Source organism: Perca fluviatilis, chromosome 17 (assembly GCF_010015445.1).
Source record: "Perca fluviatilis chromosome 17, GENO_Pfluv_1.0, whole genome shotgun sequence".
Taxonomy (NCBI): domain Eukaryota; kingdom Metazoa; phylum Chordata; class Actinopteri; order Perciformes; family Percidae; genus Perca; species Perca fluviatilis.
This window is the reverse complement of record NC_053128.1, coordinates 9,716,100-9,734,454: the sequence shown is the minus strand read 5'-3', so window position 1 is coordinate 9,734,454 and position 18,355 is coordinate 9,716,100. Positions and strand designations below refer to the sequence as shown.

At 40.7% G+C, this 18,355-nt stretch overlaps 2 protein-coding genes across 2 annotated transcripts in view; one reads left to right on the top strand and one right to left on the bottom strand.

The window, feature by feature from the left end:
• Positions 1-1,461: 1,461 nt before the first annotated feature.
• slc31a2 (solute carrier family 31 member 2) lies at positions 1,462-12,761 on the top strand. Its single transcript, XM_039780587.1, has 4 exons — positions 1,462-1,918; positions 7,993-8,059; positions 9,106-9,334; positions 12,131-12,761. The coding sequence occupies exons 1-4, from the start codon at positions 1,910-1,912 to the stop codon at positions 12,294-12,296; spliced, it is 471 nt and encodes a 156-aa protein (XP_039636521.1). The 5' UTR covers positions 1,462-1,909; the 3' UTR covers positions 12,297-12,761.
• A 1,129-nt stretch (positions 12,762-13,890) lies between these two features.
• The window catches only part of niban2a (niban apoptosis regulator 2a), a 53,437-nt gene continuing 48,972 nt past the window's right edge, over positions 13,891-18,355 (bottom strand). Inside the window, exons 13-14 of the mRNA XM_039780582.1 lie at positions 17,483-17,594; positions 13,891-16,591 (exon numbers count right to left, since the gene is read on the bottom strand). Of these exons, the coding sequence (XP_039636516.1) occupies positions 15,687-16,591; positions 17,483-17,594 (1,017 nt within the window). The 3' untranslated portion in view covers positions 13,891-15,686. The remainder of the gene's footprint in view (positions 16,592-17,482; positions 17,595-18,355) is intronic.

The following is an 18,355-nucleotide window of genomic DNA, read 5'->3' as shown; positions in this document are numbered from 1 at the left end:
CTTGTTGTTTGTCGACAGTCAACTTTGTGGTTCTGAACATGCTTCTAAAACTAATTTTCCTTTTCTTTTAAAAGACGGTGAGCATTATAGCACCTTTCAACAACAAAGCAATAAAAAGTGCATCACATAAGCGCAAACATTTCTATTAGTTAAGACTCAAAACAGCTGAAACGGCATAGAAACCAAAGTCTACAGAGCTGGATGTAAGTGTAAATGGTCTTTCATTTCTGGAAAATATTTGTACAACCACAGGAAGTTCTTAGTTGTCCGGAAAAGTTGCACATACAAAAAGGCAGCCAGTAGAAGCCGTTGCAAAACAAAAAGAAGCTGAAATAAAGATGTTTGGCAAGGCTCAGATAGTAAGTAAATTTATTTATACAGAGCTTTTCACAGACAAGGTCGCAAAGTGCTTTACAATGTGCATAGACAATAAAAACATGGTAAAAATAGTCAATAAAATACAAATACAGCAGAAACAATTATCAAATAAATAAAAGACAATAAGATAATAGGCAGCTGAATTAAGCACTTCATCCATATTGATAAAACTGCAGAGAGAGTGTTTTGCATTAAATAGAAAAAGTTCAGAGAACATTTAAAGAATGATTATGTGTGTTTGCGGCTTAAACGTGGGACATAAAATGGAAGTGTATAGCCCCAGAAACCTAGAGATTGTTTAAGAGCTCTCTGCCAAACATTACAGTTCACAGTATGACCAATGGTAATGTATATTGGAATCTCCAAACATGTCAATACTGTACCTATTATGGATTAAGTTTTTTTAGATGTTTTCAGGATCAGAATCAGTTTTACTGGCCAAGTTTACTTACATACACAAGGAATTTCACTTTGGTAGGTTTTAACTCTTTACATTCAACAAATAGACATGTAGTAGTAACAAATAGATATGTAGTAGTAGCAGACAAATAGTAATATAGACACATACTGTACAATAGAGACAACAATATACATATAGGCACATAACATGATATACAAAAATACAAATAAGACATAATATCAAGACAAGTACACATGGAGTGAGATGTAAAGTGCAAAACGTAATAGTGCAAACTAGTGTGCAAGGTGCATATTGGAATGATAAGTATGTAATGTGTAGAGAAGTGGGTGAGTGGCCAAAGTGGGGATGACCCCACTTATCCGCAGTTCAGAAGAGGGATGGCAGTGGGAAATATATGATTTTCCTTATTAAGAAAAAATATATATAACAAAAAAGTAAGCTTCCAATAACAATGTAATGTTTATCTCTCTTAAGTAATGATTAGCCTCCTTCCAGAAACAACTTTTTTGCTTTTTACAGAACAAATATAGACTGTATAAAATATGTTTTACAACGAGAGTAGCCGAAAAGCTCCGAATAACTTCGGCTACCTCCGTCTACCACGTGCTCGTCGACCCTATTGAGTATTTGTGGCGAATAAACAATGGAAGATTTCATTAGCGCATGCGTTAAATCCCGGCTACGCTACATTTCTCCATAGCATTTCTCGGCTAATATTAGCTAACCATTGATAATGCACATTACGGTCAGTTGTAGTCGCCCTGCTCAATAACAGCTCCGTTTCCGGACCAGTTAAATTGGACATGAATCGCTACTATTTCGGTTATTTAGTCGGACTGGGTCTTCGTTCCCATTTGCTGAAAAACTCCACTAACCGTCAGCCCTCTGTTTATTGTCTGAAGTCAGGAGGTCCCCTCCTTCTCATTCCGCTGCACTGACTGTAGCAGCTGGGTCAGCACTAGCTGCTGCTACTGCTGTTGCTGTCGTACATTTAAGAAATTGTTCCTACTTGGCTGCACACGAACAACTCCAGCCCGTCCCGTGAGTCGTCTATGATGGGGAACTGAAGTCAATAACTGTGGTGTTAGCGTGCGCTCCAGCAAGTTCACCATGATGTCCGTAAGTTGTGTTTGTAGTTGTAGACGCATTGTTGCATTTGAAATGTTTATCTCCGTGTTAGAGTGTGGCGTTGAGTCAGTCACTGTCTGAGAACATGTGCTATGGACTTCAGGGAGCAGACCATAATAAACCCAGAGGATTATAATTAATACTTAATAAGTTGTAGATCTCCCATAGACCGTGCGCTCCGTTTGGAGAGTAACCCTACATGTCGCTGCTTGAAAAGACTAGTCAAACCTTTAGGCTGTTATTTTTTTTTTTTTTAAAGAGCCAATTTAACTAGGGCTAGGCCATATAATATGGCTGAAATAACTTAAAACTTAACACATAAAACAAATGCCTTAATAACTAAAGGTTTGTTTGTGGCTATAAAGTTTTGTGAAACTATAATATAACAATGCTAATATGGAGTTATTGCCCAGCTCTACATTAACCCATTTAAATCCTACATGCATCACCTTATTGCCTGGCATTTTCCAAAATGAACCATAGTTTTTTTTTTTTTTTTTTTTTTTTTTAGAATTTTCAATGTGTTTTCCCTTTCAGGCAGCCACAGATTTCAGTACATTCATTATTACAGAGTCAATGAACAGACACTGTATTAGCACACAGCCACATTGCTTTGATACAAATACGATTTTCCCTGTGATGGATCTTCCTGATGGCTCATTTTGCTCAGTGTAGAATAATGTTCTTACTAGTTGCAGATAAATATAATAAGAATGTAAAAGGTTTCCATAAGAGACAGAGTTGTGTGCTCTCATAGAGACGGTGGTTCCTGGAATAAAGGAAACTGACACACCGATGGTTTAGCTTAAGCGGTAAATATAAGATAGTTAGGGTCAAAGTGGCCTTGAGCAAAGTACATTGAGTAGTAATAACAAATGAGGAAGAGACATAATACAGTGGCCCCCACCCTGGCGAGTGTTGTGTGAAGATGGCAGTCCCGGTGCGGAAGAAGAAGAAGAAGAAGAGGGGGCCCAAGAAAGAAATTATAAGAGATGAGGGGAAGAATAGATCGGGGCTCACAAGGTCTGACAGTCTAGAGATACGTGGACCGGCTCTGAAACTCTGACGCTTGACTGATTAAACAACTGTATTTGACTTTACCTTATCGTCTTATTTGGCTCTTGCTTAGGATAAATGTAATTCCAATTTAACAAATGCGCGGGGATACATAGGTCTTCTATTTGGAGTCAGATACATTGTCCCAAAAGGGGGGGGACACAGAGGTGGAAAACCCCCAACATCAGGCATATGCACTTTTTTGAATTCAAACTTTTCTATCTTTTATTGCAGTCAGATTTTTCAATGCGCTAATGCACTTTTGATGATTTCATTTTTAATATTTGTATCTTGATGTTTTGCATTTGGAGCCACAACACCAGAGGGGGAAAAAAAAAAACATTTCATCTCAGCTGTAATAGTTTCTGGTCGAAATGACAATTAAATATTTACGTTAAAATTTCAAGACTGCAAAGTTTGGTTTACATCTGCTACTGACACGAATGGCACAACGACAACAGCATGCTGCCTGGCAGATATGGAAAACAATCTCAAAAGTTGTAGGATGTGCATGGAAAATGCTCAAGTATGTTGGCTAAAGCATGGACAAGTACACATTCAGTCCTTGGAGAGCGTTCTGAGGGTGTTTGTAGTAGAAACACTACTCTCTCGGTTTGCAGTCTCAGCATTTACCTTGCAAACAAATATCTGCTCTGCTTTCTGAAGTGCTTTCAGAGATAAGCTCACAATGATCACTGTGCCTGCGGCCTGGCCTCCAACTGGATTGTTGACTCAAGTTGTGTATATTTGACTTTCTTTGTGATGTTTTCATGCTGCATGAAATACTTCTGCCCTCTATCTCTATTACAGTACTTTTGCACTGTTTATAGACTTGTTGCTTTGACCTCTTATTGTGTATTGGCAAGAATCTGGCGATACGTATCATGATACATGGGTCACGATTCAATATATTGCAATAGATTTCGATACTGTGCATAAGGCGATATATTGGGATGTTTTTTATAAGTATAATTTTTGGAAAAACTAATATTTAAAAAAAAAAAAAAAGACACGATGTGCATAAAAGTCAAAGAAGTTTACTTTAGGTAATTCAGTACACAGAAAATCAAACTGCCAGTTTGGGATTGTGGTTCCCAGGTTCTTAGTGAGCTAATGTTGATATGCTAAAGTAGGCCAAAGTTCAGCCATAGCTACATTGTTAGCTTCTAGCAAAAAGTCAGGCACTGCTAGGCAGGGACACTATTGGTGCGTCTCAGCATAGTCATCTAGCGGTAGGGGGTTTAAACACAACACGCAACACTACACAACACATAAACGTGAGCCACTGTCTGAAATTAATATTTTTGCACGTAAACTAAAGAAGAAAAAAAATCGATACAGTATTGCAAAATAAAATATCGCGATACTCAAGTGTATCGATTTTTTTTCTTACACCCCGATGCAAGATCATAGGATGAAAATGACACTGAGCTAATAACTGATTGTTAGTTTTTTGTTTGTTTTTTCCAGCGGTCACATCAGAGCCAAGCCAGTCTTGTTTTTGTAGGGTTGGTCATCATTTCTAATTATAACGTTGTACTCAGCAGGTCATTTGCTGAGATTTGGGAACATGGTGACATCACTAAAAACAAGTCTTGACAGGGTGAGAATCCTGAGCAGTCACACAATCAGACAGGTTTATAACCAACCCTCAATGGTAGCCAGACATATTTAGAGGATAAAATAACACAAATGGTTGAATTGATTGTTGTAAACATCCATCACATGTTTACAGACCAACTTCCTGGTGCAATGAGGAATTATTACCAACATTATAAGTGCACTCACTTTTGGTTTTACCTCCACACACATATACATTCATTAGCTTTGATAATCTGTCTGATTATCCCGCTGCTCTGACAGTCTTGCCCTGTCAGTCTTTGTTGTGGCGATGTAATCAACTTCTCAGGTTAGCAATTAATTTTGGTTAGTACAATGTTGTCATAAGATTCACACTGACATCCTGGTTAACACAAGGATGCCTCTCTGGGTTTATTTGCTTTTGGTTTCACATAACAGAGATCACACACGTTTATCACACAGCGGCATATCATGGACTTAAACTTCAAAAGAAAAATGTAGTCGTCTATAAAATTTCAAATCATTTAGAGAAGTGCCCATCACATGTTCTCGGAGCCCAAGGTCACATTTTTTAAAATGCTTGATTTGTCCAACCAACAATCCAAAACGGCAAGATAAACATGTTAGTATGATGGAAAACAGGAAAAAAGCTCAAACCAGATGATGCTTTATGCTTGATACATGATTTCAATTGTTAAAGGAATATGCCACCGTTTGTTGAAATAGTGCTTATCACGGTCTACCCTGGCTGTAGATAGGTGGGCCAACGCATTTTTTGTCTCAGTGCAAGTAATTAGGTTGTTTTTTTGTCTTTTGTTGGCTCACTTTTACTCACAACATGCTAACCGGCAACATAGGATTCCATTCACTACGCTAAGCTAAATAGCGGCGGTGCTGCCGGTGTTGCAGCGGACTAAAACAATGCATGCACAAAAAATGCGTTGGCCCACCTATCTACAGCTAGGGGAGACCGTGATAAGCCCTGTTTCAACAAAAGGTGGCGTATCCCTTTAATGGATTATTAGAGTTGCTGTTAAAGGTGCAGTAAGTAAGACTTATAAAACTAACTTTCTGTCATATTTGCTGAAACTGACCCTATGTTCCAGTAGAACTACATGAAGCAGGTCATTAATTATTAGTGTCAATCACTGCTCATGCACACACATTCATTCTCCCTTGTGGGGGGAGGGGCTTATGAGACCGTTTTGGGCTTTAGCGGAAAGGGGGGGAGGGACTGAGAAGTTGTTGATGTTCAAATGTTTTGGCTAAGTCCTGGATCTTCCCAATCCTACCTACAGCTCCTTTTAAATATTTGGTCGATCGATTCATTTATAAATGAATAAAAATGAATAATCAGTCGACTTGGATCATGGAGGTTCTATGTAGACCTTCACCAGTGTGCAGCTGGTGAGAAACGCACACACACGCACACATACACAAACGGTACATTCCTCTGTCAGTCACACGTCTACAGCAGCTGGGCAGAACAGAGTGTGCCTTTGTGGCACAATACATGCTGCGATTGTCTGGCAACATCAGCTGAAAAGATATTTGTTCGGAACAGCGTAAATTACATTTTTTTTATTTAATTTAGTTTAGGAATCCAAACATTATGTTGAACAGAGGAGGTTTTGAGTGCAGCATGAAAGACTATGGAGATAATTCTGCAAGCACATAGTATTTCCAAGTGAAGAAACAATAGAACACTGCTTGTCCCAGGCTTGTTTAGTTGTCTTCTGTCAGTAAGAATCACCAGTTTCTCATAATAGAAGTGTATGCCTTTACATTTTTTCATGCATCTATTTTACTGTTCTTTAGCGATGCCTGTTGTTTATCTGCCTGTAATTTATTCTGAAATGTAAATCTTTGTGTTGAGAAGAAAAAATAAAAATTCGATACGTTCTGTTCTGATCACAGAGCAGTGCAGCAGCTCTCAGTCTGACTGATGTTGGTGGTGAAAGAGGCTGAGGTCAGCGTTGTTGTAACACCTGGTCCTGCAATTATTCTGTTTCTCAGAATTGGAATGGAGCTTTTTTTTATACTTTTCAAATTTTCTCATAACAGTCACACAATTAACTAGACAAAACGGCAATAAAAAAAAGAGAGCAGAAAGAGAGGAAAAAAAGAGAACAAAAAAACACAGGTGTAGTGCCAGAGTATCAGAGTGCGTAGCATGGTGTTTTTGTGAATTCCTTTTGTTAAAACGAATCTGTGCCATCTTAGCTATAGAAAGCGTTTTAATGAGCCACCTCCTGAAGCATAGTTTTAATCAGTTTGTACTGTCAGAGCAACCAAAAATAGCTGAATATTAATCCGACCATTGTTTGGAAAGACAGTTAAATATGTCACTCCAGATGTTACTTAAAGGACAAATCTGGCGCAAAATGAACCTAGGGGTTAATAACACGTGTGTACCGAGTCAACCGTTCTCTGGGACATGTTTTCATGCTAATCGAATGTGACCAGTTTTAGCGCAAACCGCTAATTAGCTTATAACGCTAGTCCTCGGGGCACTGGTAAAGTAACAAGAAATCTATTTCTACACCACTAACAAGGCTCAAAATAGCACCACACTTCCACGGCAGCATAATGAGGGTCGCTACATGTAAACCGAAGCATTGAGAACTTTGGAAGTGTGCAGACAGTTTATTAAAAAGATTGTTTAGAAAGACTGTACCATTCACTATACAGGCAAGCGCCATCTTGGGAAAACAGTCATGACCAGTCGAACGACAAATGCCGTGCAACCAGTAACCAGTAACATAGCTCAAGCACGGCGTTCGTCGTTCAACTGATTGTTACTGTTTTCCCAAGATGGCGTCTGTCTGTATACATGAACGGTACAGTCTTACTAAACGACTAGCTTTATAAGCTAATTAGCGGATTGCGCTAAAACCATAGACTATTAATAATATACAGTCTATGGCTAAAACTGGTCACATTCTGATGATTTGTCCTGTTTTCTTTCGTCCTGTTTTACTCTGTTTTGTATAGCAAATGTTACTAGTGTATATCTTTTGTCCTTTTATTGTAATTTCTACCTGCCAAATGGACTACAGATGGAAATTAGCCTTTGGGCTACAATCTGGCACTTTTACGTGTACTGCTGTACATGTTCATCAAATGTGCATTGTCCTGAAATAATAAATAAATAAAATAAATAAACATTCGATTAGCATGAAAACATATCCCAGAGAACGGTCGACTCGGTACACGTGTGTTATTAACCCCTAGGTTCATTTTGCGCCGGATTTGTCCTTTAATACTGGACGGTGCCAGAGTAAGTGTGACAGTGATCCATCTGCCATACCACATCTGGAATGGTGCTTTTAAACTTAATCATAACCTGCTTTAAGAGCCGCAGTTAACCAGTGAACAGCACACAGGTGTCATAGAGGTTTTAATATTTTTCTCTTCTTCCTTTTTAGATGACCTTCGGGGTGTCAAGCAGCGTGACGCTGCTGTTTGACTTCTGGGATGTGCACGGGCCTACAGGTAAGATGCAGAGTGTCACACACGGCTTCTTCACTTCAGAGGAGGCGCTCGCTCCCAAAGGATCTCCGAGCAGTCCCTAGAACCGGTTCATCTAGTTATAACATACTGTAGTGCTGAGTCAAGAGACTGTACTTTTTCCTAAATGCCCAGGAGACGTTTATATGACATCACATCAAACTGATGCAAGTGTACTTTTAATAGGAATGTTCCACTGAAAAAAGCTTTTTTCATGCCTGCACGCTTGAAAAGTTGGTAGCCTTTTCCTTTGTGCTGTGCAGCAGCTGTCATCAGTTTGGAGTCACATCAGTTCCTGGGAATTCCATCGTTGACCTGGTTTCATAGTAAAACATTCATAGAAACTTCTCAAACCACTCCTGCAGAGTGATCAGATTTTTTTTCACTGTGCGTTCAGTATTGGAGCCTGGCTAATACTGGGATTTTTAAGCCAATACCAATATTTCAGAGTAAAAAAAAAAAAACAATCACCCAGCATTAATTTTTTAACATAAATGCATAATAATGAACACATTTTTGTTATAAGAATCTTCAAAATTTGGTTTTGAGACTTGATACCCAGCCCTACTCGGAGCCACCGAACTAGTTGCAACGAGTTGAGTGTTTGAATTTAAAAAAAAAATTTTAGTGGAGTATTCCTTCAAGTTGTAAAACTGTCTCAAAGTGAAAGCAACATTATTGCTTTAAAAGAGTAGTTTAACATTTAGAAAAATCTGCTCATTTAAAGAGTTAGATGGGAAGATCGATACCACCACAAAGAGTCCAGGGAGTCATTGCACACAGCAAAAGACAGTAATATTACAGATAGGATCCTATTATAAAAATGCTTAACTATTCCTTTAAGGCATCGTGTGTGTGTGTGTGTGTGTGTGTGTGTGTGTGTGTGTGTGTGTGTGTGTGTGTGTGTGTGTGTGTGTGTGTGTGTGTGTGTGTGTGTGTGTGTGTGTGTGTGTGTGTGTGTGTGTGTGTGTGTGTGTGTGTGTGTGTGTGTGTGTGTGTGTGTGTGTGTGTGTGTGTGTGCGTGTGTCCAGGGATGGTGCTGTCGGTGATTGTGGTCTTTCTGCTGACCGTCTTCTACGAGCTGCTCAAAGTGTGGAGGGTGTGGCTTGGGAGCAGCTCTAAGCTGGCCCAGTCTCAGTCTCCGTACACCGCACCCCCATCCGTCCGCAGCGACAGCATCTCCGCCCTGGAGAGCAGCCCCTCAGAGTCCTCGCTGACCCCCATGCAGACACCCCCTCCCACTGAGAACACCAGACACAGGTGAGGGTCCTTGTGAAACACAACTAGGGCCAAGTGAACCTGTATGCATATAGTCTGCTATGTGATCATTTTGTCTTTTTTTTTTTTTACTGCAAACAAAATAATGGAATATAAAAACATTATTGGAATCAGACTAAATGATAATTAGTGCAATAATATAGGTCAGGAAATTATGTAAGCCCATTTCTGCCAGTAAAAGAATAAAAAGTTTGTAAATGGAAAAAAAAAAAATGATGGTAAGCATTTTATCTCATACATTTGACTTAGTATGTGAAAATATTGACTGACCATGTGCATTTTTTTTTAAATCATGACTTCCTCTAACTTTAATCCTACAGGTAAAGCAGTTATATTCTCTCTGCTTTCTTGACCCTGATTAAGCATTTTTTAAATGCAACATGTAGAGATAAAGGGGTTTCAGTGAGTGATACACAGGTTCCTCATTCCACAGCTTTCTTTTGTAGCGGTGTGCGGTTTTCTTTGTGGTTTGGTGTTTATCTGGACACCTCCAGTCATACTGAGTATGCAGTATTTCTCACCCACGATCCGATGTGAAAGTTATTGACCTCATTGACCTCCCTCTCTGTTAAATGGCTTCTGTTAAAGTGTCACCTGTTCTGTCACAATGATTGAACCCAAAATCAATATGTAACCTAAGTCCTTGACTAGCTAAGGCCACATCTACACTACTATGATTTCATTTGTAAGCAATGCTTTGAGACAAACCCGATCTCCTTCTTCATCACACGAGTTTTAGGCCCCGTTTACACGATAACGCTTGCGGGTGAAAACGACAAAATATTTTATCAGATGTGCCTTTCATTTAGACGGTGACGGCGTTTTTGGGGCTTAAAAACGCAAAAAAGCACCATCCAGAGTGGAAATCTTAAAAACGCTCCACCGTCGCGTTCGCGACTAAAGGGTAAAAACGCAAAAGTCTCCTCCGATCTGGTCACGGTGGCTCTCGTCGCGTACGCGATTACGTCACAGGCATGCGCCAGTACAGGAAAATGGCAACAAACATGTCGGATTATTTCCATGCGTCGGACCTTCAAGTTGCCCTAGCAGCTCTTTTCAGAGTCTTTTCAGCAGATAGCGTCTTTCTCGTGTGGATATGACGTCCCTCCAGGTACAGGATACTGCTGAACAAATTCGGTCCATAAGTCTATATATATTTTGACTGGCAGGACTCCCAGTCCACGCCTTGTTGTGCCTTTCTGGCTTTGTAATCAAAGGTTGTTTGGAGCAATAACTCCACGTCCTCGTCTGTCCAGACAAAATTGTCAGCTTTCGTTGTTCGCTTCGCCATGTTTTGGTTTCGCCCTACTAGGGAGAGAAGTAGAAGGAAGGTTCTACGCAGGCGTGTGGACTTGGTGGTGTTGTGCGGCAGTGCTTCACACCACCACCTAGCCGCCTGGTGTGCATACTACATCGAATTTCACACCCTTTTGCGTCACCATATGCACGCAGATTAGTGCATATGGAATAAAAAGCGAGAACGCAACAACACTTTTGTGTTTTTTCTTTAGATCGTTTCCATCTAAACATAGCCTTAGCTCCAGTAGCAGAACTAATCTCGCCCATATTAACACATGTGACAACGCATCTCACATGACCGTCCACATACACTGGGCATGAGCTACGGGTGTAAACAGGAAGCAGATTGTCTAACATTACTCTGCGGTTGGAAATCATGGATGTATAATGCCTACCATAAACTAGAACAGACACTAGAACGGACACCATCTCGCATCTGAAGACAATCCTCTCGAAAACAATAAAAATAAATACACACACACAAAAAAAAAGACAATCTTCTCACATCTAACATTTAGACTGCCGTAATATGTAAAGACTGGAGATCCTGCAGGGTCACAAATTGCAAGACTACAACTAGATTCGTTTTGAAAAATTTAATCAAGCTAGCTAGCGTTAGCGTTAGCTCGTAACTTAAGGGAAAGTTTGCCCATTTTCTACTCTGCCGTACATGCAGATGAATGGCAGCAGTACCCAGAGGTCCGCGTTTACCCGCTGGTAAAACTCCCGTTGGATTACTCGCTTCAGAAGGGTTGAAAATCGGTAACTTTAGCGTTTAGCCATAGCAATAGTTAACAACACTGGCTCTATCTGTTGCTGCTTCCTGTTTGGTGCTGGAGGGAGCGCACCCAGTGGTTGTTGACAATGTTCACATGATTTAACTTCACTACCAAGACTTAAAAGTTACGATGATATCAAACACGTATTGATTTTGTCGAAACGTCCAGACGGGAAAAAGACTCTTTATCTTTATTGACCACCTTACACCAAACGATTGAGACGACGGGGGCGCACCCCAACTCTAGCAAGACTCTCAGGATTTCATTCCCAGATTAGAAAATAGTCTGACAGTGGAATCACTTGAAAATGGAAAATATTGAAAATACTTTGGAGAAAGAACAACAATGGGGAAAAGTAAGACAAGGGATTTATTTGCTTGGACATACCGTTCACCATACCTAGAGACTGGCATGGTTTTATTTCAGTTAGCCTAATAGCTGGTTTGATTTGCATTGAGAGATGATTTTATGGAAAGTACCCCATCCCAATCTCTAGGTATGGTGAAGGGTATGTGATGATGTGGGCTATTTTAATTCCAAAGGCCAAGGGAACTTTATCAGGATGCATAGTATCCTGGATCCATGAAATAACTGGCCTTTAAAAATACAAATCTGCCTGTCTTTATGGGAATTTAACATAGGGGTGTACTTACTTATGCCCCCTGTATTTTAAGGAAGAACATTTCTCTTTCCTCTTCAGCTGGTTGCTGCACAGTATCCAGACAGTCCTCCACATGCTGCAGGTGTCTCTGGGCTACATGCTGATGCTGTGCGTCATGTCCTACAACACCTGGATCTTCCTCGGGGTCATCGTGGGCTCTGTCGTCGGTTATTTCATCTCATTTCCTCTCCTGGGTAAGATCTGATGGTATGGACAGTTCAGGCAGAAGATGGATTCCCCCCCCCCCCCGCCCCCGAGTTAAGAGGATCTCCTGATACTAAATGGTCTTTGACCATTAGGACAATGTGTATGATTTGGTTTCTTCGTCTTAAAGGGACATAATGTTCTGTTTCTGAGGCACAGTCTTGTTAATCTTCTCAAACAGCCAACATCTAAGTGAGTGATGCATGTGAAATATGGGAGTGCTGCTTGCTTAAACTCGTCTTCCTTTGTTTATTTATCCTAAAATGCATTGGAAGCTAACACAGCAGAGGTGCAACACTCAGCGACAGAAAGTCACGCGGAGCCCGTGGCATATTTCGGTTTGTTTCAGTAATTCAGTCCTTCCAGAAAAATAATTTTTTTTTTTTGTGATTGTTGCGGGCAAAAATCCTTGATTATGCGGCACGTGTTCTTAAAAAATGCGATGGAATATGCGGGATATTTATGCAATTTTATGCGCTGAAATTGCTGGAACTTGCAAAAACTGCGGTTGATGAAAAAGAGAAAAAAAAGTGATTTCCCCCAACACCCTGCTTTACGATGATGTTCACGTCGCGTAATTACGTCACTTCATAACGTTCCCATGGCAACAGGGGGAAAAGGGCTGCTCTTGTGTGAAGTAAACGCAACATTTTTCAGCTTTCTGCTAAGATATGTGACTTTTTTGCAACGAAAATGCGGGGATTATGAAATCACGCAAGCCCAGCATATTTTGCGTGGAAATCGGCAATTTATGCGCCAAAATGTATTTGAAAAAATGCGGCCCCCGTATCAATATATGGACTTTGGCTGATTATGCATTGAATTACGCGATCGCATAATCACGTTTTTCTGAAGGGACTGGGAATTGTCTGTTTTCCTGGTCAACCTTGACGGACAGTTTTTTCTTTTTTTTTCTAACTACTACACAGTTCGCTGTATTTTACTAAACCATTCAAGGTGTTGTGACACTACCGGTCAAAATGTTTGAGATTTCTAATCAGTCATAAAAAGGAGAGCTCTGGCTTAGTTGAGAAGACACTGTTACTGTACAGTAGCTTTAAAGTGGAACTCACCCTGAAGACCTTTTTTGTGTTTTTGACTGCTTAAGTTAAGTAGTGTTGAAAACAGATTTTTGTTTGCAGTGTTTTGGAGTGAAATCTAAAATCCAACTCCCGCTTGGAGCTAAGACTTAGTCAGATGTCATAAGACAGAGCTCAGATTCAGGAACTGAATCATATGATCGTAGCTTGTTAACTTCTCTAATCTTGGCTCACTAACAGATCAGTCATATTCTCACACGTACATATACCAGGGGACAGTGAGAGCTGATCATGTGGTTCTGTGGCAATCATTGACAAACGACGAACCTGCAGAGAAAAGAGCCTCGCAACTGACATTTCAGATGTGTTTTCTGTTGTATTTCAACAAGTATGCTCTTTCCTTTTTAATATGGAGTATTTTTACTAGTTTTACAACGCATTCATATAGAAACATGTTCAAATATGTCTTGACGACTTGAGATTAACTGTTAAACATCAGTCATTTTCTTCGTGATGGTTTCGTGTCACAAGAACTTGGTCGACAAAAATAAAGAATAAAGTTGATGACATTGTTTTATTCATCCATTTCTTATATAAAAGTTGAGCTGCTCACACCAAACATACAGGTTTTTATAATAAATAAACAGGAGAGGGTGACGGTCAGTGGTCCTCCATTGGAAGTAATGGGTCTGAAAACTGAAAAAAAATGAAAACTCAAAATGTGCTTTGGATACGGTGGCAGTAGGCCATTTCACAACAGGACATTGACTCAAGAGGAGGAATCGCAGCTCTCCTCTCAGCATTTAACATCAGATTGCAGCTTGGTGTGTTGATGCACAAAAGTGAAACTAATTCACCCATTAGAGCGCATGACGCTGACACCAAAAACAATGTGGTGACACTTCAAACTTTCCCTTAACTCCCTGGAAAGAAACTGATATTCAACTGCAAAATAATGAAAAAGGAAATGAAGAAGTCCTGGAAAGGACTATGTAATTTGGTACTAATTATTATAACACAAAATAAGATGTAAAATTATTTGTCCTTTTTTATTTACCTAAAATGACTTCTAGTACCTCTATGTACTCTGTATATACAACACTGTCCCAACTCTGTTGCTTTTACTTTCTCAGTTTATTTCCTGTTATGTAAAGTTTGCCAGCTATATTCAACATACCGGTAATTAAAATCTTTGTATCTAATTTCCCTATGCATAGTACAAAATTCTTATTTCCAGGAAACTTATCAGGAAATTCTGTAAAGCGCTACCAAAAATGTCCATATTTACCGTGCACCTCAGTAATATTATTCTATACTATTAATTGTACACAGATAAGGAAATAAAACTCTTGTAAAAGTCACTTCATCCAAATGACATGAAATTTAAAAAAAGTTTCACCCAAAATTTGAATTAAGTTAGAAACGATTGTCATCAAATAGAAAATTGCCACATTTGACTCAATGTAGTTACCATGAAGTTGTAAAACATTATCGGTGATATTTGGGGAAACTGACATTAAGAATCGTTCGTGTCATCACGAAGAGCCATTATTTACTGTATCTTGGTCATCTACACCCACGAGCCAAGTGACAAGAAAAAAAATTCATTTTGGTTGTTGAAAATACATCTCACTTATCAAATCACTGCAGAAGTGCAAATCATTCCTGACAGATTGTCCTAAATATCTAGTGTTGAAACATAAAGGCCATTACACATTATACATTATACATGAAAAGCTTCAAAGTAAACAAACTCCATTTAAAAAAAAAAAAAAAAAAAAAAAAAGATTTAAAAAAGATTTACAAAAATAGATACCGATATTTCAGAAATTAGTAGTTAAAATACACATAGAAATCCCCTTACACAATCTAAATGTTGCTTGTAGCACCCCCTGCTGCCCAGGTAGAGGCCGTGTCTCATTAAAGCAATACAAAGGAAATAACTTAGTTGTTGTTTAGAGTTCCTACCTTATTTTGTAAGGTTTAAAAAGTGGATTATCACTTTAAAATCCCCGATCCTTGTGATGGACCTTCAGCCTGTTAGCATAGCATAAAGGAGCAGATGTGTTTTAAATCGGTGTCCTACACAAAATATGAATACACTTTGCATTGAGATTCACTAAGCTGATAGAAAGGAACCAATCACCAAAGAAAAAAAGCCTTGGGGGGGGGGGCGGATGGGACAGTTGGGTTTTGGAGTCTGCGTTATCAACAACAATACACTTTGAATGAAACCTTTTTAAATACGCGCCTCATTCGTCCCACTTCTCTCCCGTTACATGTGATGCACTCTGCTGGTTTCTCTCCAAGGCTTTCTCCACTTTCAGAGTTCTGGCCAGAGGATTGTCTTCCTATGCTAAAACCACCTCCACTTCTACCGGGTCGACAACCTTGTCCTCTCCGTTCAGACCGTTTGTGATTGGCTGCGGCTCATCTTCATCCGGCCCCTCGTTGCTCTGTGACTGGAAGCCGCTGTCGTAACGCGAGCTGAAGTCCGAAGCCGGCGCTGGCCGCGGTGACGACTCGTCGTCTAAATCTGCTGCGAAGACCTCGGCGGTCCGTTCCCTCTCGTCTCCCTGCACCGCTGTCTCTATTTCCTCGATGGCGTTCTTGATGGCTGCTTCCTCCTGACGCTCCTCGTCGGCTTCCTGCTTCCTGCTTCCTACCAGCTGCTGCAGAATTGTCTGCGGGGACGTCTTGTCCCGTGGAGATTTCCTGGGGAAGTCCTCCACCGTGGTGGTGACGTGCGTCACGTGCTCCTGCAGCCCGTCCTGCATGGTGACGGTGCCCGTGGTGGGCTCCGTCCCGTTGCTCCCGTTGCTCGCGTCGCTCCGGCTCTCCTGCGGCACCGGAAGCACCAGCTCCACCACCGGATTGATCAGGTCTCTGATTCCGTCCACGCTGTCGGGAGACTTGGGTCCCCCAGGCGGGCCCCGGTCCTCCTCGTCGCCCTCGAGCATCTCGGCGTCCTCCTCGGGGATCAGCTCCACGCCTGGGACCTCCAGGCAGGACTCGAAGGGCAGAGGCACCCCGTCCAGCTGGATCATGGACACCACCTGCCTGCGTCTGCTCCCAGAACCCCCTCCTTCGACTCTGCCCCCACCGACGGAGCCCTCCGGCTCGTCGCCGCCAAATCTAGCAGCCCAGTCCACCTGAGGGTTTTCTCCGAGCAGGTGCAGGTTGGGGTCGCTGTTGGTCAGAATCATGCTGTCCCTGTACAGATTGTGTCTCCTTTGGAGAGCTGCGTCCTTCACAGCTGGACAAAGAAAAGAAAACAATATCACTTGTTATGGGGGAAAAAGTCAGGAGCGGCACATCTCATTACGTGAAGAAACTTCGGGAGACTTTGATGTAGGGCTGGGCGACATGGAGTAAATCAGATATCACGATATTCTTGACCAAATACCTCGATATCGATATTGCGGCGATATTCTAGGCTTGAAAATTGGTGCTTTTAACAAAATATCTTCACACTTGGATTTCAGATAAATAATCATCAGTAATGTGGACATAATGTCTAAGTGGGGGAAAAGGCAAATAATAGAACAGCTAGAACAGTCTGGTAAGTTCAGAGAAGTACTTCACTTTACTGTAATGCAGCCTTTAGAACCAGGAAAAGACAACACTTACGTCATATCACGATATTACAATATCCAAAATCTAAGACGATATCTAGTGTCATATCACTATATCGATATATCGATATATTGCCCAGCCCTACTTTGATGAATTACACAGAGGCGTGAATTTCATGAATTTCCAAGTGAGGAGAGTTTAGGATTACAAAGTAAGGTGTAGGCGCCATCCCAACTCTCTGAAGTTCCTGTCTTCCTGAAGGTGTGTTTAAACTCACGCTGGAGGCGTTAGCTGAACCTTCAATGTAAACAAAGATATTGCAGGCGCCTAAAAACACAGATGCTGAAGCCTAGTTCAGCCTCTCTCTCTCTCTGGGCAGTATGCAAACCCTGTAAGTACTCTTCTGCCTGGAAAGGTTATGAGCTAATGTTGGACACTGACCTGTATGAGACCTGGGCTGCCACGCTCTCAACTTACATAGCACGAGTTTGTAAGCTGGAAATTCCACCACACCACTGCTATTTCGTCAAATCATTTCTAAATCTAGTGTTTGTTTTTTTTTGGCCCTCACCCATCATTATGTCCTTGGAGACAGACTGCAGCACCACCTCCTCAAACAGGTTTTCCACCAGCAGGAAACGGGAGAAGTCCTCGAAGATGAGCTCTTCGAAGCGAGGCAGCTCCTGGGGTTGGGGAAGGGGGGGGTGGAATTCTTACTTTCATTGAATTTTGGGTGTTTTTATTCAATTTTATAGCATTTAAAAAAAAAAAAAAAAAAAAAAAAAAAGTTTAAATGGTTTCAAAACAGTATCCTGACTAAACTTTGACATACCAGTCTGTGATCCACTCAGCATCGTCTGATCTGAACTATTGGTCAAAATAATTCATAATTTCAGGGTTTCTTTAACTCAAAAATTAGGTATAATGTTATCTAAATTAGGTTTATTGACCATAATTAAAGTGCTCATATTATGTTTTTTGGCTTTTCTCTTTTTTGTGCACGTTATAGGTTTACAAAGTGAAAAAGCCCAAAGTCCACCCCAAAGGGACTTACCATCTCCAACAGAAAACACTGTTCACAAACTGCTCCAAACAGCTCTATTGTAGTCCAGCCTTTACTTCTGTGATAAACATGAGTCACTTTGTAACACACGTTATAATGCTCGCCTAGCTGCTAGCGTGGCACGGCCTCATACTCTGCTTCTGACTGGCTAGTAGTCCTTACCTAGCTACTGAGCATGTGCGACTCCCAACAAAGATGGAAGAGAAGTGAGATGCCTCACTCTGTAGCTAAAACAGAGAGCTCAACACACAGGGTGAAAAAAGGAGCTGCAGAACTGTGCAGTACAACAAAAATATGGTGTTTTTTGAAAATTAAACCATGTAAACCTATTCTGATATAACCTCTTAATACAATAATGAACCTGGAAATGAGCATGATATG

Excerpts from the sequence above, each read along its gene's own strand:
- slc31a2 (XM_039780587.1), top strand. Across the intron at positions 8,060-9,105 it reads GGATGTGCACGGGCCTACAG|GGATGGTGCTGTCGGTGATT; the intron begins GTAAGATGCAGA and ends GCGTGTGTCCAG. Across the intron at positions 9,335-12,130 it reads ACTGAGAACACCAGACACAG|CTGGTTGCTGCACAGTATCC; the intron begins GTGAGGGTCCTT and ends TTTCCTCTTCAG.